Source organism: Manacus vitellinus, unplaced genomic scaffold (assembly GCF_001715985.3).
Source record: "Manacus vitellinus isolate BGI_N305 unplaced genomic scaffold, ASM171598v3 scaffold_6_pilon, whole genome shotgun sequence".
Taxonomy (NCBI): Eukaryota; Metazoa; Chordata; class Aves; order Passeriformes; family Pipridae; genus Manacus; species Manacus vitellinus.
In genome coordinates this window covers 3,102,852-3,129,670 of record NW_021940750.1, presented here as the reverse complement: position 1 = coordinate 3,129,670, position 26,819 = coordinate 3,102,852, and the positions used below count along the sequence as shown (strand labels likewise).

Sequence of the window (26,819 nt, the reverse complement as noted above, 5' to 3'; positions counted from 1 at the left end):
TGCCCTAACTTACTTCTGAAATCCACAGATTTTTTCCTGAAAGGAGTTGCACTTTGCTATCACTTATATTTCATCTTTATGGCCTGTGGCTGATATTTTCCATATTCAAGAAGTATGCTTCAAAATAGGGATGCATGCTGCTCCCTGCATGCACCTGGGACTTAGCAGGGAGAAAGAGGACATTGTCACTTGTTCAAGAAGTCTTCAGTTACCATGAAATTTGACCTGATAGTCAAATGATAGACCTGATATGAAAAGAGACTGATTCATTTATGAGGAGGGGAGGATAGGATGTTCAGTGTGCAATTAGAAAGCTGATTGGTGCTGTTAGTGCAATGTTATTTCCTCTGTAGTCAAGTAGATTTGTTTGACCACAGATTGCGAATTAGCAACTGTAGTTATCTTTATGAATCTGAAAAAGTATCTCAATTTGATGAATTCTGGTATACAGAGAAATAGCATGACTCGTTCTGCTTATACCAGTTTACTACTTGTGTAACTGTCCTGTCTGTAGTCACAGTTAGTCAGGAGTTGGAGTTCGATGGTCCTCGTAAGTCCCTTCCAACTCAGGATATTCTATGATTCTATATAGTCATATGAACCAGCCTTGCAGTTTTTATGCCAGTATTCGTTCCATCATGTCCACCAGGCTTTGAATGCTTGACATCCGTGTCACACTGCTCTGTTCACACTGTTGCTGAAGTGTGTGATAGCACTGACATTCAGGATCTTCTCCTTGCTTCAGGTTCTTAAGCTGCCTTCATTTGGTATTAGGGTATCCACATCCATGCAGCAGTGGGTGTTCCTGTTCCTCTCTCCTAACTTCTTATACTGGGCCACTGGCAATCCTCAGTTGTGCACAGTTCCATGGCTGCACTTTCTCTAGAGCTGGGGCTCCTGGTTACAGACTTAAGTTCTTTTGTAGATGCTAAACTGTTTCTCTCATCTTGTCATAGGATTGTGCTGATGGATGATGCAATGGATTGCCTGATGTCTTTTTCTGATTTCCTCTTTGCTTTCCAGATCCAGTTCTACTACTCAGGTAAATGCTGGGAAGCTGCTGACCATCATTAGTATAGCATTGCAACTTTACAGCTTCCCAATCCTTGCACTTTTTTGAAACTTGAAAGGATATGTTTTTTCACAGAAAATATATAGATAATAGAATCTACTGATGAAAGGCATCACTGATGTCAAGAGATTAGCAGGCTTCATGAGTAGGTTCCAAATTTTTGTGAATAACAAGATACCTGCTACTGTTATGTCTTAGGCATGTATTTGTCTTAGCCTTGAGACATAAATTTCCAGCTTTATCCTGACTGTGTTAACACCTAACAATTAACTTTTACTAGGAATTTTTTTTTTCCTTTCCTTAAGGAAATTATTCAACTGTGCTGGAGACAGGATAGGAAAAACCCATCAGCTGGTGCCTTGAAAGGAAAAGGAACTGGACAAATTGATACAATTCTTCCCCCCAATACTTGCCCAACTATGAGTTGGTTTCAGCTCAGATAGTTTCTGAACTGGATATAGTTTCCACAGGTTTAGGAACCCCCAGAGGCCTCCACTGCCAAGAACTTCTCCAGCCTCCCCTTGAAATCACATAAATTTGCAACCTCCACGATACCTTTTAGCAAAGAGTTGCACAGGCTTAGCACCTGTCCCATGAAGGACCACCTTTCTTGTTTGACTTGAAAGCCCCTAGTTGGAAAGGAAAATGAACAGATAATGCATGTGAACATTCTTCGTATTGTTGGTCATTTGTTATATTCTACCCCTCTCTCACCAGCTGGAGTTTTAACTAGATGGGATACTACTAAAATTTTGTATCAGGAAAAGTACAAATCAAATAATATTTGTTTGTGTGTGTGTGTATTTTACAAATGCTCACCCACACATATACATCTGGAAGAATCCCCAGATATTTTTAAACTCAATTCAGAAGAAAAGGTGGAGAAACTTGGATGAGCATTTCCTTTATCAAAGTTAGATATGCTCCCAAGCACTGGGGACTGCTGGTTTGCCACTTTCTCATCTCCTGGCATACTGCACCTTCTAACATAAAACTCATGGATTTCTGTGTGCTCCCACTGAAACAGCTCCCTCTGATTGATAGCTCACAATTGGCCTCGATGAGGCAAAACGGGCCAGGTCTGTGTACTGGGAGACACTGGCTAGAAGCTGTGGTAAACATAGCCTGTGTAAACTTGGGTGGCCTGCTGATCTGATCCAACCTGTCAGTTCCCATCTTTCTGGCAGTTAAGACTCAGCTGCTATTCCTAATGCAAAAATCTCTTTTTCTCATTACTTCTCTGTATATACTTCCCCAATGCATATCACAGTTCTATCCATGGCAATTCACTGTAGACAAACAGTTGAAAACGATGATTTTGGGTTGGGCAGAACCAGGCTTGTTGAGCAGAACCATTAGGCAAGGACAGAAAATGTGTTTGGAAAGTTTTTCTCTGATATAACAAATATTTCCACTGAGCTGGAGAACCTCAGCAACAGCCTCAGGGCCTGCTGACATCCTGACTTTCCTCTCCACCCACCTCACACACAGAATTACATTTCATTCCCTTAAGACTTAAATGCCACTTTAGTCTTCAAGAGCTTGTTCTTGTGTACACACACTCAAAGATCCCATCCCTGTCCTGTTCACTCAGGCATGGTGCACGCACACAGCCTGTCATACGCTCTCCCACCAACCCACACACATGCAAACCACTCCAAATGGAATCTTGATTTGTAAACTGCTGACCACATCCATAAACAAACTTGTTTAAAATTAGACTCCTGCAGTAAACAGTGGGTAGTATGAGGAGCCTGGGGAGAGGCTTTCTGCCAACTCCAGCCCTGACCTGCCCTGGCCCTCCCTCTAGATCTTGTATTATATTTACTTTGGAGCAGCACAGAGGCAAGCTGGGATACAGCCTGGAACCCTAACTAACTTGCTCCCTTTCCTCTTGTTGCAGTTCATTATAGTTTGCTCCCAACTTGGATGAGTTCTTAAATGATGAGTGGCAAGAGATGGAGAAGGAAAACATTTTAGACTTTGCAAACTAGTTTTGTGTTTGACATTGGCTTTCACACTCCACTGTTTTATCCATGTGCTAGCTAACCTTTGTACCCTTCAGAAGAATCTTTTTCAACCAAGTGGCCTCTCATAATCATCCTGACAGAAAGAAGCCAGGAACTTCTATGGAAATGGCTGTTTGGGCCTGCCTAATATCCGATCTGAATAAGCAGGGTGCTGTAGAGTTGTGCTTATTTCCTGTTGGTGCTATGTACAACACAGAATGACAGTTTAATCCAAACTCTGGTAGGTCAGGAGGATGCTTTGCTGGTTATAGCCCTGAGTTTTAAGTCGCTTTCTGTTCTTTCAGAATTCCTGGAAAGTGTGGCTGGCATTTATCAGGATCTACTGGCTGGTAAGAATCCAAATACTGTGATTGTGCCAACATCATCCTCTGGGCAACATCGGCAGCGCCAACCCCTAAATGACTGCAACCCACTCGAAGGGGTAGAGGCATCTCTCTTCTACCAGTGCCTGGAGTCCTTGTGTGACAGATCAAAATACAGGTATGAATGGAGTCTAAAACACAAATTTGAAGTCTCTGTCTCTGGAAACCCTTTGTAAGGATGGAGCTGTGAAGAAATACAAGACTTTGAACAAGCTGTAACTCCCACATGGATCTCATTGGAGAAGTATGAAGGGAAACATCATAGCTGAACAGCTTAAACCAAATGAAACATGGGATTTGAGCTGATTCTTGAAGTAATGGATTGATTTGGGTCTCTGCTCTCCTTCTCACTTCTGCATTGACACTTTTATCAAGGAGAGATCCATTATGAGTTAACTAGAGGAGATAAACAAGTGCAGTGGTGTTCTTGGGAGTTGAAGCCTAAGAAAGGCCCACTGGGATGGATGGAGTATGAAGCCTTAGTACCTAGGCAAGTTCATCCTGCCAGTCTGTACCTGAGCCTGTGATGGAGTTGGTCTCCAGCTACAGATCCCAGGCACAAGACTAGCCTTAGTTCAGCAGAGGATGGAGCAATACTGGACCTTATTGTATGGTTTTGACAAACTCTTTCTTCATAGTTTCTTGCAGGTAGCAAGTACACACCCTCCTAGAAGGTCATGGCATAGACCCACAAAATGACTCAGGACACAAGTTCCATCTGATTTCTGCTTAATGTGCCTGAATCCAAATTTGTGATACATAAAATTACTCCTGAACTGCTGTCTACTGCTATAGATATCTAAGCATGGAGTTAACAGGTTGTTTTGTTGTTTTAAACGGCAAAAGCTCTACATTCCCTGTGTGTCCTGAGAACTTCAGATGGGAAGGGTGCTGTGAGCCTATCTGGCAAGTCAGGCTTTGCACAGCGCTGTGAGGGGAGCCGTTCCCAGCCTTTCATCCAGTAGCTCAATACTCAACCAGGCTTTGGTAACCACCTTTGCCTAAGGGATCACCAGCCCAGACCCACATCTCCCAGGGTGACACTACACCATTGACTGTTCAACACTTGGTCTTTATGAGGCAGTGTGATTTTGCATGAAATCCTTTAAGCAGTATTGGGCAACAGCAAGAATCACTATGAAGATATTGCTTATAAGTCAGGACCAGGGGTTAAGGTGAGTGTAGGTGAAGGGAACATGTCAATTTAAAAACCTAAATATTGTTATCTTGTAGGGGCACATGTCCTTATATAATAAGGAAAATACAAGCTCCTCGTGAGGTGGTGAACAAAGAGGTTTAATTTCAAATTCGGCACTGGTTTTATCCCTTAAACCCATGTGATTTCTTTGACCAATAAGGCTGTCTATGTCGGCGCATGCTCCCTCGGGCACTCTTGCCCTGGTACGTCCCCTGTACCTTAAACACGCCCCCTACATTTTCTGACATATTTAGGCTGTCATTGGAGAGGTTTTCCTGCCCCTTGGATGACTATCACTGATAAAAGGATGATGACAGCATCCCTAAAGCATTCAAAAAATGTTTAGATGTGGCAGTTAGGGACATGGTTTAGTGGTGAACATGGTGGTGCTGGGTTAACTGTGCCACTCGGTGATCTTAGAAGTCTTTTCCAACCTTAACACTTCTATGATTCTGAGAAAGTTTATTGACTTCTAAAAGAAAGTATTTCCCAGATGATTTTTGAAAGAACATGCTAAGAGTTGGGATATGTGTGCCTCTGAGTGAATCTAGGTTTTTCTCCCTGTCCTTGGAATGGAGACAGGTAAGACTGCTCCTAGGGATGTACTCAAAGATCTTGCTTAGCAAACAGGGAGCACATGCAAAGCTCAATAAGCAAGCTGGTGCCTATTTGTTTTAAACTGAGTCAAGGAAACTTGACAGTGTTAAAACAGGTAAAAGGGTTTATTTCTCCAGTTTGAGCTGAGTCTTAGAAAAAAAAAAGATTATAATTTAAAAGACAAGATGACCTCTTTGTCTCTCTTTTCCTAGCTGTCCACCTTGTGCTCTTCTGAAGGAAATGTTGAGTAATGCACAGAGAATGACCTTCTATGGATTCCTTGTGGCACTTGCAAAGGATCAGGGGATCAATCGAGCCCTAGGTAAGACTCCCATGAGTGATTCAGCTCTAGATTTTCAGTCATTCTGCATTTCTGTGGAATTTCCTCTGTAATTATGCCTCACATTTTACACTGTCAGGAAGAGAGCAAAGGAAAGTTTTTCATCGTTTTGTTGATGGATTAACTTTAAAAACCTAACACTGTGCCTTACTGTCTACTTGAAGCTGTGGAGCTTCTTCAAGGATAAAATTAGATATGAAATGTTGCCCTAAGATAGTAATGTTTTGCCTCTTGAATAACTGATAATTTTAGCAGAACTGTTGTTTTAACATATTTGGCTGTAAAAGTTGGGCAGAGTTAGTCAGGAGACAAGTAAGGTGTCTGGCTGGTGTCGACTATACTGAACTGAAGTCCCATCCTATGTTTTAGCCCTTTGTGCTTCCACAGATTTTAAATGGCTGCTCTTCTCTACAAGAAAAGGAGGGAAGACCTCCTTGGCTCAAAGGCTTATAACCCAGTCTTTCCCAGCTCGTCCCCATCTTCCCTCAAGGCAGTGTGATCTTGCCAGTAGCAATCCTGCTGAAAATCTGGTGGTATGATAAAACACAAACTGCAAAAGAAATCTGTACTAGACTGTTGTGGGAACCACAGGGATTACCAAGCAGCATCTCACTGCTTGTTTTCATGTTGTGGTACTTCAGAGCAAGGAAGCAGTGCAAAGCCCCCTTTGCATTGGCAAAGGGGAGCATACGCAATTCAGACTCACAGTTCCATATGTCCCCCATATGCCTTGCTTACTTCCTCCTCTTGCAAAGGGGAACAGAAATGGCTTTTTGTGTTTGACAAGGCTGTATCCAGGAGGTACATTTGAATGGAGAGAGCGGGGGGGGGGCTGAGCGTGTTCCCAAACACTCATCTTCACTCATGTGCACTCAGCAAATCATCTGGCCATCAAGAGTAGTCTCTCTGTCTTTGAGTAGGTATCCTCTTCCTCTACTTCTAGGCCTGAATGTGTGCCAGTCCCTATATTACAAAGACAAAACTCAATGGAAAGGTGTACTTTGCCTGAGGGCTGCTTCTTTTGCACAGGTGTGTGTCATAGTACGGTAAAAGTGTGCCCTCCCTGGCTGAGCCCCCTCTTACAGCAAACTATTTGAGCTGCTAATGGTCCTCTGGGGCAGAGCTGCTTACACAGCAACATGGAGATTATATATCAAAAGTGGATGAATACAGCCCTGCAATCCCCTCTGCAAACAAGCTTAGGAAGCTGGGAGGAAGGTGATGCCTGGATGGCAGAAAGCAAAATCTTTCTTTTCCTTTGCCCTAGAAATCCATTTCTAGTTGAGCACAAAGAAAACAGATGAAAAGAAAAAAATATCCTGCCCACCGCCTCCATTGTGCCATCTACAAAGTGTGTGGGTTTTCGTTTCCATTAATGTGGGCCCGTCCCCTGGCCCTCTGCCAGCCTCCCGCTGAGGCCTCTCTCAGAGGAGGGGCAGCAGCCACAAGTCTGACAGGTGCTAGTGTTTTGGCAAGGAAAGGAGGATTCTTTTCCTGGTGTCTTTTAATCTCTCCTGAAGGGTGATTTCAATAGTCTTTGGTCTGTAGGGGATCACAAGCTCTCTAAAGCCCTTCAGCAAAAGCAGTTTCAGGCAAAGGAGGTTTCGGTCAGGTTGCCTGCCTTCTCTTTGGTCTCACAAAGCCAGTAGCCCCTCTTGAGGAAGAGGGCTAGGGATTAAAACAGCTTGTTCAGGCTGGGGCAGTGCTGATGAGTTTGCCAGGCAGATTGGAATCTGCAGTGTAATTCCAATGTCTGTGTTGATTTGTGAATTTTCTAAGTGCTATTTACTGACTCTTCCAAGTATTTCTTGTGCCCTAGAGACCTCACTGTGCATTCTGCAAATACAGAAACAAGTTAAGCTTTAGTTGCTTATTCTTTTAATTGAGCCCATGAAAGGAAGGAGGCTGGGACACTAGCCTAGACCTCCTGACACTGTGTTGCGGTGCCAGGCTTTCCTGTTCATTTGCAGACAAGAACTAGAGAAAATGGGAGAGTCAGTTCTGGTCTAAACTGATTCTAGTTTTTACGCAGTCATTGCTCCTTCAAGGGAAAGGTGCCAGGGCCAGAAAACAGATTTGTGTCCTCACAGGGAGTACAAAGCCCCTTCCCAAAGGTATTGAGTGTGGCACCCAGGTCTCCTGAAAAACAAGAGCATTCTTCACTGCACTTTTGGTACAGATTACCAAATGGGTTTTTTTGGTCCTGGTGTGCAGTGGCACTGTCCAGGCTCTGGTAGGCAATTCTTATTATTTCTGTGCTGGCTGATCATACCCTCACGTGACCCCTACACAAGGTGGAGTTCGTTAAAAAATTAGGAAGGAGGGTTTTCCTAAGAGCCCCATCTTCCTTTCTGGGCTCTTCTGAGGTGCCAGTGTCCTTTCAGAGAAGGGTAAGGATGATCAACCAGCTGTTCTAGTCCTGAACTATACCACATCCTTCATCTTGAATAGGGTTCCTAATGTGAAAAGGAGCATGCTGATCTTGTACTGACAGGGGGTACCCAAATACTGGCCCAGCCATTCCTGCTCACACCCAGACAAGCAATGCTAGAGCACAGTTCATCCACACTTACACCTGTAGACTTAATGTGCACCAGAGTCAGGCCTGACTTTCCTGAATTGCAAGGAAAGCAACCTCAGTGCACCACAAGAAAGGCAGGTGGCACAGAAATATACATCTCCCTGGGTGGTATAGTGCATGTTTCAGGCTGTGGCACCGACACCACCACATCTATGGCTCTGATAGGATCTGGGATTGGTGACTATATAGGGCAATGAGCAAAGGCCTAAAGTTGACAGACTGCCATCTCCCTGACAGTCAGTAGTCATTAGTTTTGTATAATGAACAAAAGCTGCCAATACTTAGGGCTGTGAGAAGTGAGACTACTGACGCTGCCCCCCATTTAGTCTGAGCTCAGCTACAGCTTGTGTGAAAGGCACAGAAAATGAATCATCATTCTTTATCTGTCTATGATCCTCAATATTGTTTCCATTTCTCTAATAGGTGTAAGGAGAAGTCTTCTCTGTCTTGCAGGACAGAGCTGGGATGCTGCTATGACTTTAACGCTTTTCATTAAAAATGAACACCCTTAATCTGCTCTGATACTTTCTTTCATCGATTTTCTTTCCCCAGGGGCTTTACCAGATAAAGGAGACTTGTTTCTGGACCCTGCCATGGACCAGGAACTTGAGAAATTGTAAGTGGAATTGCCTAAACTAGGAGGTAAAGCAACAGATTAAAGGTAGCAAGCATGCTGTGGAAGAGTGTAATAAAGTACTGTCCCTGTTCCTCTGCTTTAGTATAAAACAATAGAGGAGCTAAAAAAGCAGCCTGAGCAGGGAGGGTTTCTTTTTTGGGGTGCTTTGGTGCACCTAACAAAATCCTTAGAAGAGCCTTCAGAAACAGAGGGGACAAGTGGGACCGAGAGGAAGCAGCAGTCTAATGAACAGGGAAATTTTGTTTGGCTGGTGAAAACTAGGAGTGTTGGAGGACATAGGCTCATATCAGAAGATATATTTAAACAGTAAAAGATTCACGCAGTATGTCTGGGACGTACCAGTGCAAGGTGTTCCCCCTCTGTGATGTGAACATCTTTCCATCCCTGTGCTAGTGTAAGTCTGCCTCCCAGGTTCACTCCAAAAGTGCTGTGGTAAAGGTTGGAGATGACAAGTCAGGTTGCCTAGCATTTGTCTTTTCTCTTTCAGGGTAGCTCAGATTTCAGGGCTTTCCATGTCCGGTCCTGCCAGCTCCAGCGGGGACACAGCTAATGTGCCTGTCCGTAACTTACCCAGGATTAACTCCCCCTGGAAACCTCTACACCATCGGCGGAAAATGGATGCTGAGAGTGAAGGCTCCAATGAAGAAACTGACTCCTCTGAAAACTGAAGGTTGTGAGGGTGGGCACCATTCCCATCTTGGGTTTCTCCAGAACCCACTGGAGGAACAGTACCTCTTCCCAGAGCATCTGCTCTGACGGAGGGTTCTGTCTACATCACCAGTGTGTGCGTGTGGCTGTGCTAGTCCCCAGTATCAGGTTCACCCATCTTTTCCCAGGAAGAGCTTGCATTTTTCCTAGCTCCCAATTTGTGCAAGAATAGCTCCTCCGCAGAAGCCATTTACAGCTGCAGAGTCATGCTTCCCCCTGCTGGCAGGCAAGACCAGCCAGCAGATGCCAGCTCTGCTGCCACTTGGAAACAGCTGGGTATGCTCTCACCGGGCTCTCCCCCACGGTTCAGCAGGTACTGAAGCAGTGGGAGCACTAGCACAGACCGCTTGCCAGTGTTTTGTTTGTGTAGCTCTGTTCAGATTTGGCCCAGACAACAGAGTGGTTAAATCGCCAGCAGCAGCTCTGCACTTGTGTTCCACTGTAATTATTCCCACTAAAGCTGCAGCTGCATATGATCAAAAGTAGAGAAATTCCTGAAGTTCCTAGAAAAGGGAAGCTTAGATATTGCCATGCCAGCTGTGTCTGCTCTGTGCTTTCTCCTCCATGTGTCCAAGACTGGCCAAAGCAAATACAGCAAATAAGCTAGACTGCAGTAAGTACTGCATGGTGCTCTCAGGCTCTGCTGCTGTGCCGAGTTCCATTCTGTGAGGTCTCCCACTGCCTCCAACGGCATATTAAGGTCATTTGGAATGGTGAGTTTCAGAGAGACTGGAGGAGAGGGAGTCTTTAAATTCCTTGGCCACAGGTGGTGTGGCTTGCAAGTATAGAGCACCTGCTAGGGCTGGGTCAGCAGAAGCACTAAGGGAGAAGGAAGCAGTTCTCAAATGAGATCCAACTGGGGTTTTTTGTAGATATTGGCATTGTTGTAGCAGCATCACGTAGCCCTTACAACTACAAAAATAAGTAGCGTAGCATTGCATTAATGGTAACTAGCTCTGCAGTTTGACTTCCACAGATCCAAACACTTTGTCTAGCCCAGCTCCTGTGCCCCAGCTTGCACAGACTAGTTATTTCCTGGGGAACTTCAGTTTCTCATGTGTCTTTGGGAGCCTCCTTGCTCCTCCTGGTCATAAAGTGCTGCTACATGGGCCACCAGGAGCTGGTAACCCAAAGCTTGTACCAGCCCTCTGCTGTGGATTCAACACATGCTGGAGCTGCTTTAAGATGAATTCCATAACTACTGCTCAGTCTTTACCACAGCTCCACCTGTGGAGGTAGTGGGAGAGATTATTTATTTATTATAAGTTATATTATTTATGATCTGTGTGTTCTTTCCCAGCTCGGTGAGCGCTGTGACAGCCCGGCAATAAAGCACGCTGTGTCAGGCCTCTGCTGCTTCTGGGTCTTCTGGGCTGCCCTGGCCCCTCCTCTAGGTGCTGCCTGGGGCATAGCCTGGGGGAAGCATCACTGAGCACTGGGGCAGCACTTGAGGCCATGCAGGTGCCCGTGAACTCCTGCCCTCACCCTGTGGCAACACTGTCACTCCCCGGAGCTCTGGGAGCTCTGGCCCCTTCGTGCCGGGACACAGGTGGCAAAGCCACAGGAAGACCCGACCCTTCCCCCCCTCCTGCCCTATCACAGTGGCCCGGGGTGGCAAAACAGCAGCATAGAGCAGCTGAGTAACGCTTCCTCATCCCAGCAGCTACTACAGCCCCTCAATGAGCAGGAGAGGTGAAGCCCATGCAGGCCTCTTCCCAGTCCCACAGAAAAGGCTTCAGAACAGCCTCAGCATCTCTTCTTATTATTAAGAGTGTGTAACTAGCCCTTTCCCACCCTTTTTTTTACTACCTAGTCCTCAACACCGTAGTCCAAGGAAGAGAAAAACATGCTCTTGTTAAAACCAGAGTCAGAAGCAGAGACCAAGTTGAACAGGACTAAAATGACAGTCCTCACTCACTGCTGCATCTCATGGTAGTGTCAGAGGCTCAGTACTTTGACCTCCATCCAAACCTGGGCAACAAAATAACCAGGGATCCAGTAAATTACTTCTTTACCTGGGCCTTTCTTGCTGATGATGTAGTTAGAAGCTAAAAATATAATCTTTGCTTTGAGTTTTTTTTCTTCTGCATCTATATATGCTGGTTTAGAAGACAGTAAAAAGAACCATATCATGGCAAAAGTCAGACCCTGCAAATACAGAGGACTCCACAGCACCGTGGATTGGGAGCACTGAGCAGAACAAAAAAGTCATGTCACATGATGTTCAGAAAAATAGCATTCCCCTTTCCTCTGTCACTTGGTGAGTTAAGGTATGGGCCAAGAAGGACAGGAGCACTGATGAGGGCAGTCCAGGAGTTCCTGTCATATCTTTTACAACAGTGAGGTTAACCCTGTAAGAAGGCCTGTCTCTACTGGCTAGTAGATAGCAGTGGGTATGAGGGCACATTGAATTTTAATAGAGTGGAATCCAGAGATATTCAGAAAGCATCCTGGGAACAGCCATGTCCTGACTCCCTCCAGTTACCTTCTCCCCTCCCCACCCAACCCAGATAATAAGACAGTCCTGCGGAGTTTACTCCAGACAAAGGTGGCATCAGTGCCTCTTGCTTGCTTCCCTTTGAGTTGCAGTCCCTGGGTCATCAATATGAGCCATAACGATCCTGAGGAGGAAACAAAAAAACACCATGCTACAACACCTTCATGCAAAATCCAGAGACCAATAACAAGAAATTGGGGTGTTTGGTATTTCAATGCAGCATGTGGTTACCTAGACAGGACACCATGCAAAGGCAGAAGGTAAAATGACCTTAACTTTTTAAGTTCTGCCTGGAATTTGAGGAAAAGGCATATCTTACATAACAAGGCGTCCTGTACAGCAGGAGAGTAAGATGGCCAAGTAGAGTTCACTGGCCACCTGGCATTGCTCAGCTATTGTACTGTAGTCGTCAGCTATAAAAGACCGGTCTCTACCTGGGACTTTCCCCATAATTTAAGAAGACAACAATAATTCCAGTAGAAGCCAGATTACCGTGAAGGTCCCTGACCATGACAATAGCCTGTCTGAAGGTGCCATAGTGTAACCTCACCTGGAGGGAGTTCATCACCCCATTGGCTAGGACAGCCATCTTGCCAGCAACGGATTTCACTCCTTGCTTGAACTGTGCAATGTCAGCTGCAGGCAGGACATTTCCAATAGACACGCCACCTGCAAGAACCAGAAGCAGTTAGCCTGGAGTTTCTCAGCTCCAGAGCACCCTGACCCCCTTCCTCAAACCACTGAGTGCTAACAAACCTGAGTGTACATTGTCAGCCTCTCCAAACAGGTCTGCAGAGCTGATGGCGCTGCTGCCTGAGAGCTGCTGCAGTCGGGATCTGGCTTCGTACTGCAGCAGAAAACAAAATAAAAAGGTTATAAAAGAAGGGAATAAAGTAGGGCCTGAGCAAACAGAAGGAGGTAAAGCCAGAGCTGTAGCAGCATAAGCACTGCAGAATACATCTACCTCAGCATCTGCCTCCCGCCCAAAAAACATATCTGAAGAGATAGCTTTAGCCCCTGCAAACTTCTGCCGAGCTTCATTGGATTCCACAATGGATGGCCTGTTCTCAGTCTCCCGCCTACTGGTGGGTCTAAGGAAACAAGAAAAGACACGTCAGCTTAAGCTCATCAACACAGTAAAGAATCAGACTTCTGTCTCAGACCCCATCTGATCAAAGGAAAGCAAGAAATCCTCAAGTGCTAGCATCTCTGCCCACCTCAGGACAGCCAGCACTTGATGACCATAGAGGCTGTATCAAACTTAGGGATATGATAGGGAAAGAAGTGCCTAAGGCCCTTTCACTCAAGGACCTTTTTCTTGGGTTTGTATGTGCAAGTTATCTTTTGTAGCACAAGGCTCCTGCTGTAACACAGCAGCATCTCTCCCACAGCTCCCAGACTTATCCCTTTGTCCCACACACAAGGGGCACAAGGTACACTAGCAGTGGCAAGCATTACCTCTCTGAAACTGGCCGAATACTGGAAACAGTCACCTCAGGTTCCTCCTCTTTGTCCATACCCCATGAAGAGTCTGTTTCCCATCGTGAGCCAAATGCATCTTCAAATGAGAAGGGACTGTATTTGTACCTATCAAAAATAGGTTAATTGAGGCCAGACATAAAATTCAGGATTAAGCCAAAGACTACACCGAAGCCAAGTCTTACTTGGGGGGTCCACATGTGAAGCTTCCACCATCTTCAAACAAGTCCAATTGAGAGCGGGAAGACTTTGCTCCCAGCGGCGTCTCCTGCTCAATTACTTGCATCTCAGCCATCACCGAGTGTGAAACAGGACTAGCACAACAAACAGGCAGTCAGGGCTGATGGGTCTGACAGCATCCAGCCCCTACAACCAGTCTGCCTCAAAACTGAATCTGGCCTTCTGGCAGGCAGGACAGGTGCCACGAGCCTGGAGGGAGAGCTTTGGGATTGTCAGCCCCCTTCACCACTTATCTATGCTCCTTCAGAAGTCTTGAGCTACCTTCTTAAAGGAAGGATCCTGCAGGGAGACATCTGTCAAGCAGCAGGGCTCTAGAGCTAGACACTGACAGGCCACACATCTGTGGAAAAGCTCAGACGAGAACTAGAACCTTTGAACAAAGTGCCCATTCCTTCTGGTGCCTGAAGCATTTTTAGATCTAGACCAGCAAATGAACTCTTTAATAAAATCATCTCCTTATCTGTTACAAGAGCAAGCTACTGCCTTCAAGAAACTTTTCCAGAGCAGGGTGCTTTTAAGACACCTGTCTGTCCTATGCCATCCACAGCCAAGTACCTTCTGGACACCAAGCCCATGCCCAGCCTCTCTGCTTGTTCACGCTTCTTCCCTTCAAGATTCTGAAGCTTCTTCTCTTCCTTCTTCCGATCAAGCTGCAGTTCCTGATAAGCCAGACGCATTGAGGCGACTCTGAAGGAGAGAGGTATGGTGGGTACCAGCTCATTACCCTCCCTTGCTGCCCATGCTGTGGAGGAGTAACCCATCAAAACAGCCATTTTCAGAACAGCTCTGCCAAAATCCTTGCACAAAAGCTACTGCTTGTTTTCCAATCTCACCTCCCCTGAGATTCAACTCTTCTTCTGGCTAACCATGATTTCCTTACTGTAAGCATTGCAGCAGCTGTCTTCCCCTCCCCACCACGAGAATGACCCATCCAGTTCAGCCTTTGCCTTTTTTAGTCCTGTTCAAAGGTGAATAGAAACACAAAATACTTGCATATCTGCTCCCTAAACTCTTCCAAGGATGATAGTTTGAATAAAATATGTCAGTATAACTTGTGCCCTGCTACAAGGGCCATACTGGCTTATAGCTACTGCTCCTCCTATAATGCAGTGTGTTCTGTACTCACATTAGGTGGTCCTACGATGAACAGCATTAACCTCATGTTACTTCTGCCTTACGTATGCAAGGTACTCATCCCAAACAGGGCACTTACATGGACTCCTCGGCTTGTTTCCTGGACTCCACTGCCTGCTGCTCCCTCAGCTGCTCTGCCACCTGGGCTTGTCGCTCAATCTCACTGAAGCTCTGGCTGCTTACTTTCTGGGCTCCAAGACCTTTTTTTGCTCCCAACTAGAAAAACAAAACAAAAAGTTGTGATTTCTTCACCCTAGATTGTTCACTGTAGAAGAAAACCTGAATCCTACTTCCTGCTGCACTGATCAGGCCTTCAGTCTCCCTGTGTAGTCACAACCTACAGACCCAAAAGAGCTTGCAACACAGTATGGAAGAACACCCAAGAGTTAACCCACCAGTAGCCAGCACTAACAGCTCAGCCACATACACTTCAGACCATAACCAGTAATGATCCAAAACCTAATTTTTTTGTGCATTAATATACAAGCTGTCTAAGCTCTCCCTTCCCCAAACAGATCTCTCAGTATGTAGCTTTGTTAAGGGCAGAAAGCAAGGGCCAGGGAAAGGACAGCAGTAATATGAGACATGCCTCTCCATAAAACAAGAGCTCAGACATACCCCTTTCTTGGCAGCTCCTGGCTTCTTCTTTCCAATGAGGGAGGATTTAAGTTCTACAAGAGGAGGGAAGCAGCAAATAAGCAGAAGTGAATTAATTTAAAAAGACAAAATTAGACAGCAACATGAACATCCACCACAGTCCAGCTGCTATTGTGTCCAGGGCACACCATGCACTTTACATCAGACTGGGTGCCTTCACCCAGATAAGTAAGATGCACTTAGAAGCTCCACAATTGCAGGCTGTTGGCCTAAAGAAGCATATCCATTGCTGAAGAAACTTTTAAGTGAATTAAGAACTGTGAATAGCTTCTCTGAGTGTTATGCAGCAGGTGACCCCATCCAGTAGTGATCAGGGTAGTTAGAGAAAGACTAGATTTATTCCATACACAAATTCAAGAAAATGCAGCTTCAGAGGCATATGAAGGACAGTGCCTCACCAATGCCTTAGGGACAAAGCAGCAAGAACCCTGAAGTCATGTTTACATGAACATTCCAACAACAAAATGGACCTAAAGTGCAGCGAGCTGTAAAAGCAACAAGGTTCCCCAAAACCTTGCACTTATGACTCTGAGGGCATACCACACTTGTAAAACCAGACAAGGTCCAGCCAAGCAGCAGATGCCTGGGGAAAAGGGTAGGAACAAAGCAGAGATGGACTGCCCAAGACATTTTTCCAAGCTCAGAAATCTTTTATCACCCTTGTTGGGCTTTTCTTCTGCATGTGTCTCCTTACTTTCTACAGCCACATGACTTTTGTTAGCCCACAGATCATTCTTGACAACCTTTCCTGTATCTTTTTTAGTCTTGCCATAAGTTTTTGAAATAAGAAGATTCAAAACATTCATGCTATCCCAGACTGTTTTCCACTCACTGTTCCTAACATTTGATTTGAGTTTTTTTGTTTTTATTTTTACTGTTAGAAAACATTAAACAAAAAAGTCAATAAGGTCTCTTTACAGATGTGAAATAGCTGGTTTAGATCCCAATACAACACATATAAGCTTTGGATCATTCTCTCCCCCCAGGCACAGGAAATTAAGTTAGAATTGAAGGCAGAATTACAGAAGGGGCAAGCAGAATTGTCACAAGCAGCCAGTGCAGGCCAGCTGTTAGCCAGTTACCTCTGGCAGGAGCAGCCCCTTGTGTTGATAGATACATGGACATGTCTGAGGAAGAGACATAAAACATGGGGAGTGAACAGACACTCGAGGACACAGGCTTTCCACCCAGAATGAACCCACTGTGGGCAAGGAGCATGCTCCCAGTAAGGAAAGAAGCTCCAGTTAGATGCTTTGTGTGCAGCCAGGACAGTAATGGCAGGAGAGAATCGGATACAAATCCCTATTACTCCAATTCTAAAAATTCATTTGTCTCCAAAGGTTCTGTGGGGAAACAAACCAAAAAACCAACCACCACAGCCATGTGGCCTTGGTCATCCAGGTTCTCGATATGCACATGCCAAGTCCTGTCCAAAGCTCAAAAAATAAAAACATGTTTTTGGGAAGGCAACAGCTTTGAACTCAATCACCCGAAGGAGGAGGAAATCTCCAGCAAACTGTAGCTTGGCTTTGGGGTTCAGGAACATAGTTAGTACTGGCTCACAGGAAGATAAGCTTCTTTAGATATTCTGGAAATTGGCTCATTGGTTCCAGCTCCACTGAGCTTACTACTGAACATAAGGTATAAGAGCAAGACTGATCAAAGAGATGGTGAAGAGTCTTACTTACCTAGAGGAGCTTTAGGAGATGTGCTCAACAAGTCAATAGATGGGCCTTGGCTGGCATCTGTGGGCACAAAACCAGAAGAAGACATTCAGCGGATTGATTCTCAACACCTTTTTTCCCAGTGTGTTCACAGGTTCACTACATCTCTTCCAGCTCCTCTGCCCCCACAAACAAATCAAGTTACAGCTTGAAATATGCAGTTTCCCAAGCACAACAACTTTATGTCTCCATAGAGCAAATTGTTCTCTCTGCAGTGTTCTTAACACAGTAAAAGAAAGCAACCACTCTACTGGGAAATATACAAAGCCGTTTCAAATTACAGCTATGCCTCCAGATTCTTGGTTTCCTTGTCATTCAGCCTAGAAACAGTTTTCTGCTCTATATTCATGTGTCATTTTCAGAACCACACAATTCAAGGGATAGAGAAGAGTGTTTAAACAAATAGTTATGCCTGGAATCAGGAAAACGGGGCAGCTAAATCCACAAAACAGTTCTGCGTGCGTTTCAGGAAAAGCAGAGAACTGATCCCAAACAGAGCAATGTTTTTTAAGTCTCCACAAATTTAATAAACATCACAGAGTGCAGAGAGCTTCCATTCCTTCAAACTGCTCAGCCCTTCCAACTGCAGTAGAGAACTGTATTCTCCTGGAAGTGAAAGCATGTCTTTGGAAAGAATAATTCAGCAAGGAACTCACTTGACACTTCACTGCCTTCTGATGACTTTGCTGCTTTTTCCACCTCTGGGGAAGACTGTGCAAGATTCTGGCTGGCATCTGCTACATCCCAGGTACTGGAAGACTGCAAGGAGATGCTCATTCCAATGATTTGTAGAAGATGAATGAACCAGAAAACCCTGAACTTACTTCAGGTTTGGTAACCCATATTCAATTTTAGGCCAAAGGAAACTAAACTCCAGACTATATCTTCACTGAAGATAATATACAAACAAGTCAACATTCCCTTACCAGGAACAAAAGTTAAAGAAAAAATGAAAGCTAAGCTGAATGAAAGACCAAGAGGAATGACAACATCATCTGACAGTTGGCTACTGTGAGGACTTCTCAGGTTAAACGACATGAGCTTAAATCTAGGAGAAAGTGTGAATGAGTTTTCCTGGAAAAAATTAAACCTCTGCTCCTACTGTCTCTATTTGCCATTCTCATGTTGCTCTATTCACCCGAGAAAGTCTGCCTAGCACTGTGCAGACAGTTGCCCACATCCATTTTGCCAGGGTCTGTGCACTGAAAAGCTGACTAACCAGAAGTTCAAAGGAATAGCCAGTTCTTGCTTAAACTGTACAAAGAAACTATGCATTAACACAGCACACACTACCAGGGAGTAGCTGGTAGCTCTGAGTATTGTTTGAAGGTAAAGATGGTCTTAAAAACAAAAGACATGGATATTACAGGCCCCATCAGGGATTGTTGAAATCTGTGACTACGTCCAAGACAGATGACTGAATCTTAATTCTGCCATGTAACTACTGATTAATTATACAATTTAGAGTCCTTCCAAACTAAGTGGGACTGCTCCTGATTGAACAGCTGGCTATTTGAGAGCTAGTAAGGCTGCCTGGTTTAGGCAGTTCTTCTCACCTGTGTGTGCTCTGTAAAGAAATCAGCATCACTCTTGTCAGGGGAGTGCCCAGGGGCTCCACTCAGTCCATCTATAAGCAGCTGAAGAGAGGAGAGGGAAAAAAGAAGGTATCCTACAAGACTCAGCATCCAGCACTACTCATCTAACAGTGCCAAGCTGCTCAGACTTACATCAGTGCCATACTTGGCCATGGCAGCACTTGCCAGCTGCCGGATCTTCTCCCTGTACATCTGGGCAGCTCGGCTGTTATATTTAGCATTGGCATCTGTGGTAGTACAGCCATGCTGGCGGAAGAAAGCAGTCTGAAAAGAGAAGAATATTCAGCCTCCTGACTGCTAGATCGTACTCAAGCATGCATTAGACAAACTCGATAGAAAAAGAAAGCTTCCCAGAGACAGGGGATGACATACTGAGAACACAGCATGAACCAACCATTCACTGATCAGCTTTCTCCAAGATGTCTCACTCCAGGCCACAAAGGCTCATGAAAACCATTTATTTCCTCCACAGAAGGATGATTCTGATTCACAATGCTGAGCATGAGCTTTCAAACTGATGAGTGTTATTAACTCCTATCATTTAAAAAGACTGTGCTTCATTTAAATGAGGTGCAAGAAAATGACAGAACTGCACATCAGAAAACAATACAGGCAAAGATCACAGTCTGACCTCTAAGCACACCTGACAAACGCCTCCCCCTTCATTACACATTTCAGAAGAGTTTGCTATCCAGAAAAAGAAAAGGTGAGGTTGGTACTGATAAAGCCACACAAAGGAAAGGTACAAGAAACAGAGGGTGTGGATTAGTAAGAGGGAAACCAAGCAAAATGCCCACAGAGGCTCCTCACCGCATTGGCATTGCTGCCCACTTGCATACACCTCAGCTGGAACCAGTTCCAGTTAGAATCCAATTCCGTGGACCTGTGTGAGAACCAATTATTTCTATTAATGAAGAACAAGCATACCAAATGCAAAAGCAAGTTTTAACCTAGAATGGTCAGATATCCCACTACTATCCCAGAGGCAAAGAGGGAAAAACATCTTAGTAACTTCCTTGCTCCTGTAAAAAAATTAATTTTAACTTTTAAAGTGAGGAAAAACCCCCAGCTTCACATCAAATAATATCCAAATTTTAAGGATCTCTCACTTGTACTGCTTGTTTAGAGGGCAGAGCTTGAGCTAGGAAAGTACAGCCAAGAACTTTTGTTCTACATGAGATCCCACATGTAGAGACTCATATTCAGCCCGTCCGATAGATCAGGCCAAAACACATGACAAAGCAACTGAGAAAACATCCAAGTAAAGTCAGGGGACACAGTGTGTCTCATATGAGTTACTCAACTTTTCTCTGAACAAGTAAAGGTCACAGTTCTATTACTTAAAATGCTAAATTTTATAAGTACCGAAAAGAACTAAACTGAAAATCAAAAACCATCTTTCCCGCTGAGTTGATACAGAAAAGATTAAATAATATTCCTCTTTTTGCCTTGTTCAGCATTACAAGAAAGACTACCATACTGCTGTTTTACTGGCAAGATTCACACCGCACACACACTCCCCTCTCTGCTTCTACAAGTCAAAGTCCAGACAGCATTTCTGCAAGCTTAGCGAAAGTAACATGTCGATGGTCCACTTCAGGTGCTTTGGAAGCTCCATCTTTGGAAGGGCTGAGTGACCCAGAACCTCCGGCGAGCGAGCCACACACAACCCGAAGGGATCGCTCCTCTCCCAGTCGCTGCCTGTTCCCACGGCAAGGAGGCACGGCTGCCCCAGGCCTGCCGGCGGCACCGCGGGCCGGGCCCCCGCTCCCCACGCACCTGATGAAGCTGAGGTGCACGCCCAGGGACCTGTGGACACCGGAGCAGTCGATGCACAGGAAGACTCCGTAGGTGATGCTGGCCCAGCTCGGGTTCTTGGCGCCGCAGTCGAAGCACGACTAAAGCGAATGCAGAGGGACAGCCGGGCTGAGGCGGCGGCTCTGCGCTCCGCCACCCGCCGCAGCCGCGGCGGCCCCAGCTCTCCCCGGGCCCTCCTCGAGAGCCGCTGCCCGGCCGCCCCAAGAGCCGCCGCAGCGCGGCCCGGAGCCCACTGGGGTCCGGTCCGAGCGCAGACCGCGGCCGCAATGGCAGCAGCCGGCACGGAGGGTCCGGCAGCCCCCGGCCGCTCCCCGCTACCTTGTTGGCCGGCGCTGCCCGGAGCCGCTTGAAGAGAGTCTGGATCTCCGTCTTGCTCGGCTCCGCCGCCATGATCTCTCCTTCCAGACACCCCCGCGGGGACGGGAGCCGGCCGGGCCCAATCGGCGCCGCGGCCGCGACTGGTCTGTGCTGGGCCGGCTCGCCCCCGCCCCGGAGCGGAGCAGCCCGTCGCCCGCCCGGGTGCCGGCCCGCTGCTGGCCCGCTGCTGCTCGGGTGTCACGGCATCGCCTTCGCACGCCGGAGGCTAAACACGAGCGGGGACGTTCCGCGCGCCGAGACCCCCCTCAGCTCTGAATGCTCACGGCGGTCCCGCAGCCCCGTACCCGGCACTTCTGAGGGAGCCCTTCTGGCCGTGCCCGTCCTTTTGGGGCCGCTGCGGGCCCGGACCGAGATAAGGACCCTTTAGAATAGCAAAGAGGCAGTGCCTGCCGCCCGTCAGCTTCTACCGGGGAAAAAGCTCAGCGATTACAGGCAGCACCTGCTCCAGCATCCCGACCTCAGGACACCGCGTCTGGCACACTGGCACAAGTGAGTGGTGATTTGGAAGTGATTCACAGAATCACAGAATATCCTGAGTTGGAAAGAACCCACAAGGATCATTCAAGTCCAACTCCTGGTCCTGCAAAGGACCATCCTCGAGAGTCATACCATGTGCCTGAGAGTATTGTCCAAACACTTCTTGGACTCTGTCAGGCTTGGTGCTGTGACCACTTCCTCAGGGAGCTTGTTCCAGTGACCAGCCACACTCTGGGTGAAAACCCTTTTTCTAATATCCAGCCTAAACCTCCCAACACAACTCCAGGCGATTCCCTCTGATCCTGTCACTGGTCACCACAGAGAAGAGATCAGTGTCGCTTCTTCCCCGCACGAGGAAGTTGTAACTGCAATGAGGTCTCTACTCAGTCTCCTCTTCTCCAGGCTGAACAGACCAAGTGACCTCAGCTGCTCCTCGTACAGCTTCCTCTCAAGGCCCTTCACTACCTTCGTAGCCTGATTTAGTGAGGGGGGAGACCTCTCAGCACTGGCTAATCCCGTGCAGTAATCAAGGCAGCATGAGGCAATAATCAAGGTAGGGAAGTTGTTACTTCAGAGCAAAGATCATGTCAGGGCCTTTAACTGATGTATTACCCACCTGGAAGCAAGAGGGTATGGGATAGAAAGCCATTCAGGTATAACATGAGAAAAACAGGAAAAAATGTGGTTGTGCTTTGAACTAAAAGTTAATGGCATATAGGCCATTTCATGCTTTAGCAAACCAAAAAAAAGAAATTGGTGCAGAGCAATGAGAGATTCAGAAGGGCAATAACAACAAAGGCTAATCAGTAGCATGGTATTATAGAGATGGAATAGGTTGGGATTTCCTTACCTCTGAGATTCCTCTGCAACATCAGCTTGTCACTAAAAGAAACAGTTAAACATACTAACACCTGGACAACTTTCAGTTTAAATTTAAAGACTTTCATTTCACTCATTTCCACATTATCCACAGATATTAAGGCAGACAGTAGAATTCATTGCAATGGGAACCTAGGACCTATGATCTTAGGAAGATACGTAAAGTCGGGACATAGAGGTGCAATCAGGAACAACAGAGTTGTTGAGGGAAAAAAAACTGCAGGAAAAACCCCCTGCAGGTTTAGCAGGATCTTGTATTCTGGGAATCAGAAAAGCTCTAACTACATGATCAGAGTGAGATCTGATATAGGAGGCACATACAGTAAGATGAGAGGCTTCTGGCTGACACATCTGATTCAAGCTACTCTGAGATGAGTTTCTGAACTGGGTAGTGAAGGCTGATCTAGTGTGACAGGGCTCATTCTTGGCAGCAGTCTTATCTTAAGCAGACCCAGGTTTCTGTTGCTCTTATACTGCTACCTTAATTGTGCCTATATGCCCATTTCTGGGATTACACAAACAGCATTGGGGAACCAATTCAGGTGAAAGTAACCGATAGCAGTTTCCTCACAGCTATTTTTAAAAGAGTTGAGTTCCCTGATGCCATTCATGGTGCAGCTGTCCTGGCAGTCATACCAGGAGAGCTGATGTCAGGGTGCAGTAAGGGCTGGTTGCACACTAGGAGAAGAAGAGCTGTGAGAGGGGTGTTCCTGAGGCCAGCAGGCCAGGGCCCTCACCAGCCATGGCCCGTTGCCACAGTACTTGATCATGTAGAGCAAGGCAGGCCCAGCACAGCGGCTGGATTTCACCAAACATTGAGATAGCTAGGCAAGTTCGTGGTGATGAGGTAGTTTGTAGTCAAGCTGGGTCAGGATCAGCCCAGTGATTGCCAGGCATGTCTGTGGTGACAAGGCAAGTCAAGCCTGAGATCAAGCTGGTAAACCAGCCTACAGGTCAGGCACAGAGACCATTACTCCTCCAACTTAGCTCAGACAGGGACTAGTAGCTCTAGGCTGAACTTAAATGCAAACACGTCCAACCCCCCCAACCCCATGGGCTGGGAGTTTGGGCAGAACCCCAGGTGAGGCTGCTCAGGACAATGAAGACATGCTAGTGCATTCAGGGCCCAGGGTGGAGGCTGTGTAAGCTGCATCTTGTGTCGAGGAGCAAGTTCAGATGATGAGTGTGCATTGGGAGTGTTCGTGTTCATGTTGGCTAGAGCTGCCCCAACCTGAGTTGCTTGCTCCTGCCTTATCATCTGTTTTGTGGTGCTGCTCCCTTCCTCTGCTTGTTTCATTCTTGTGAGCTCTGTTTGGCTGTGTGATGGAGATGTCACACAAGGGTTAGGAGGGACAGACTCTGTTCATGCTGGCGTTCCCCCAGCTGAGGCTTGTGAGATAGTGTCCTGGTTTTGACTGGGATAGGGTTAATTTTCTTCCTAGTAGCTGGTGTTTTGCATTTAGTATGAGAAAATGTTGATAACACAACTGATGATTTGGTTGTTGCTGAGTAGTGGTTACTGTAAGCCAAAGACTTTTCAGTTTCTCAGGTTCTACCAGTAAGGAACTGCCTAAGAAGCTCGGAGGGAGCATGGCCAGGACAGTTGACCCAAACTGGCCAAAGGCATATTCCATACCATAGAATATCATGCCCAGTATATAAACTGGGGGGAGTTGTCTGGGAGGGGCTGATCACTGTTTGAGGAGGGGATGAACAGTGATCAGCAGGTGGTGAGCAGTTGTATTGTGCATCACTTGTGTTTCTTGAGTTTAATTCCTTTATCATTATTATCATTATTATAGTTTTACCTTTTTATGATTCTCCTCCCTATCCCGCGAGAGGGTATGGGTGGGTGGAGTGAGCAGGTGGCTGTGTGGTACTTGGATGCAGGGTTAAACCACAACAGAGAGAAATGGCATGTGCCAGGAGGAGGCAAGGCAGCCTCAGAGGCCAGTAGGTCAGTGTCACACTTTGTCTCTGCCTGTCTGTGCTAGGGGACATGGGGAGATACAGTACAGGCTCCTCTCCTCCGTGGAGGAAGCACAGTTTCTGTTCACTGCACCATGTCCTAGGAAGGCTTGTTACAGCAGGGTTACTTAAATTCTCTACCTCGGCAGGGTCCCTTGCAGGCCTTCCAGCTCATGCTGGTTGCTCCAGATCCTGGCAAAGCTGCCGATCCTGTCCATCAGTTTTCCATAAAAGCAGCAGGAAGAGCGTGCTGCTGGTCTGAGAAATAATCAGGTTCTTTCTGTTGCCTTTGTCAGTTACAGGAAGGACCTCCTGCTGCTGACTGTTCCCTGTGAGCGTGTGTTGTCATTGCACTGTTCTTGCTATTTCCTCCATCTGTTTCTTTTGCATCTCATATGCTTTAGTGCTGAATTCCTGAGCTCCAAGCTGGCAGCCTGCTCTTTGGCCCTCAGCTTCCCTGTCCATCGACACCACATCTGACACTTGCCTCTTTCTTCCTGACTGCTGTGACAGGACCAGACTACACCAGACCCTGAGCCTGATGTAGTCTCCTAATGAGAAATCACCTTGCTGTTACCCATCTCTATTTATGAAAGATAAGATAGAGCATCATCCAAGAGAGCAAAGAAAAGCAAAGGACCGTGACTAGGCTTGTTCTTGGAGTCTGCCATAACACTGGGGATGCATTAGCAGTACAGAAGTCTGGTTATCTGAGGGCATGAGGTTACTGAGCTGGAGAGACTCAGGAGTGAAGTGCTGTGATGGGGATCAAACATGCCCTGCACATTCAGGCCTGAAAACAAGAGAAGAGAAAAAGAGAAGTGAAGAGAAAGTGCTTCTCTGTGAGTCTATCCAAAAGCAGGGTGGCAGAAGGAAAGAGGGACCTTGCTCTCTTCTCACTGTCCAGCAAAGAACATGTGCAGAAGAGATGAGGTGGCTGAGTCCTGTTCTCCTACTCAGACCCATTGGCCTCTCACACTTTTGCTGAATGAGAAGATTTGGGAAAGGGTCTGACAGATTCAGTAAACTACCCAAAAATTAACAGGGACATATAGTTTCCCATAGATCACAGTGTTAAGTGGTGGGGTACCAGGAATCTACAATGAAACCTTGGGCAGAGAAGCAATTCCTAACACAAATCTCTTACTTCCCCGCCCCCCCCACCTTCCTTACTAAGCAGTTTACAGACATGAATTAATCCACGATTTCCCTCAGGGATAGTCAATAACCCTGGGAGAGAGCTCTGCTCAGTATTTCAGGGCTATTTTCAGTAATGGAAAGAGCAAGCATAGCCATGAATGAAGGAGTGGAGAATCAGATAGAAAGCATTCTCCCTCTCACTAGAACAAGGGATGGGTTCTCAGCAGGGATGTCCCTTCCCAGAGTAAGAAGATACTCCCAATTTCCTGTGGTTTTAGGGATCATGTGGAAACTTTTCCATATGGTTAGGTTAGGTTTCTGTCAAGTCAGCAAACTGCCTGCGCTCCCGTAAGGCCATATATTTGCTGGGATTGATGTGAGGGAAGCAGATGGCTGAGAGTCGTGGGTGACTGGCCTGCTGGTGTGCTGGACTGAGTGTAATTAGTAGCTGCCTTCCTAGGAAGGAGTACAGCACTGAGGCAGGCAGTCACGTCACACACTGACTGTTCAATGCTGCCAGCATGATCTAAGATAAGAAGCTAATAGACTATGTGTAGAGTGAATATTTTGTTCAGGTTTACAACTTACAGTTTTACTGCAGTCTTGCAAATGTTGTGGTTTGGAGAAAAGCCAGCAAATGTAGAAGAAACACATAAGTTAAGGAACACAATGGATGTTGTGTTCCTTGAGAGATGTGTTGATCACTTGAGAGATACTAAGGAGCAGAGTCATGGCTGGCTTGCTCTGATTTGGGGTTGTGTTGCAGCTGAAAGGCTGGTCCTGCTGCACATGCTGTCCCTTGCACCCACCCTGGCAAGCGGCAGCCGTGGGCTGAGTCGTGTCCCCAGCCCTGCTCAAATGCTCATGGTCATTGCACTGCTGAGCTTATCTCCTGCTGAGCTTGTGTGATTGCTGAATATGTAAGGGAAGGGCTAGGAGTTTTGAAAGGAAGAGAGGACTGTCCCTTTCAGCTGTGCCAGATGATGTTGCTGGGCTGCCAGGCAAAACTGCTGGGATTTGATGGAAAGGGTAACTGGAGTGTGGGGCCAGGGGAGGAGTGTGCTGCTCCTGGGTTGAGTGTGTGTGTGTGTATACATGTATGTCTTCAGGCTTTTATTTTGTAACTCCATTTCCTATATTATAATCAAATGTTTATTTGCAAATGTCTGGTAATATCACCTCTGGCCTAGCAGCTTTGGACTTGGGAGTCTTTGGGGATACCTCAGAGTAGGGTGAGCTGGCCGATGTCCCCTGGGGTTTCCTGGATCTGAGGACAAGTTTTAGACCCTTGCTGTAATGTCTGTTTGT

General features: G+C 46.3%; 2 protein-coding genes across 4 annotated transcripts in view; one reads left to right on the top strand and one right to left on the bottom strand.

The window, feature by feature from the left end:
* CUNH11orf49 (chromosome unknown C11orf49 homolog) overlaps positions 1–10,874 on the top strand; it is a 74,078-nt gene extending 63,204 nt beyond the window's left edge. For both annotated transcript variants that reach the window (XM_029964162.1, XM_029964163.1), the window contains exons 3-7: positions 957–1,042; positions 3,387–3,582; positions 5,472–5,581; positions 8,733–8,796; positions 9,305–10,874. In XM_029964162.1, coding sequence (XP_029820022.1) covers positions 957–1,042; positions 3,387–3,582; positions 5,472–5,581; positions 8,733–8,796; positions 9,305–9,485 — 637 coding nt within the window. In that variant the 3' untranslated portion in view covers positions 9,486–10,874. The remainder of the gene's footprint in view (positions 1–956; positions 1,043–3,386; positions 3,583–5,471; positions 5,582–8,732; positions 8,797–9,304) is intronic.
* A 950-nt stretch (positions 10,875–11,824) lies between these two features.
* Positions 11,825–21,109, bottom strand: ARFGAP2 (ADP ribosylation factor GTPase activating protein 2). Of its 2 annotated transcripts, XM_018082706.2 has the most exons (17): positions 20,988–21,109; positions 20,631–20,749; positions 19,662–19,734; positions 18,984–19,115; positions 18,813–18,893; positions 17,913–18,015; positions 17,221–17,277; positions 16,615–16,659; positions 15,494–15,546; positions 14,955–15,091; positions 14,297–14,428; positions 13,687–13,815; positions 13,481–13,609; positions 12,987–13,113; positions 12,779–12,869; positions 12,573–12,691; positions 11,825–12,146 (listed from the first exon to the last, which is right to left on the bottom strand). In XM_018082706.2, exons 1-17 carry the CDS (start codon positions 21,057–21,059, stop codon positions 12,126–12,128), a joined length of 1,620 nt encoding a protein of 539 aa, XP_017938195.1. In that variant the 5' UTR covers positions 21,060–21,109; the 3' UTR covers positions 11,825–12,125. The 2 variants fall into 2 exon arrangements, with proteins under 2 accessions (XP_017938195.1, XP_017938196.1); XM_018082707.2 differs by lacking the exon at positions 16,615–16,659.
* Positions 21,110–26,819: the final 5,710 nt, after the last annotated feature.

Bases quoted from the DNA above. Each gene is read 5' to 3' on its own strand.
- ARFGAP2 (XM_018082706.2), bottom strand. From the start codon at position 21,059: ATGGCGGCGGAGCCGAGCAAGACGGAGATCCAGACTCTCTTCAAGCGG. The intron at 18,894-18,983 runs GTAAGTCTGAGC...TCCTCTCTTCAG, and splicing joins TGGCCAAGTATGGCACTGAT to CTGCTTATAGATGGACTGAG. The intron at 12,692-12,778 runs GTTTGTTAGCAC...TGGTTCTTGCAG, and splicing joins GGCTGACAATGTACACTCAG to GTGGCGTGTCTATTGGAAAT.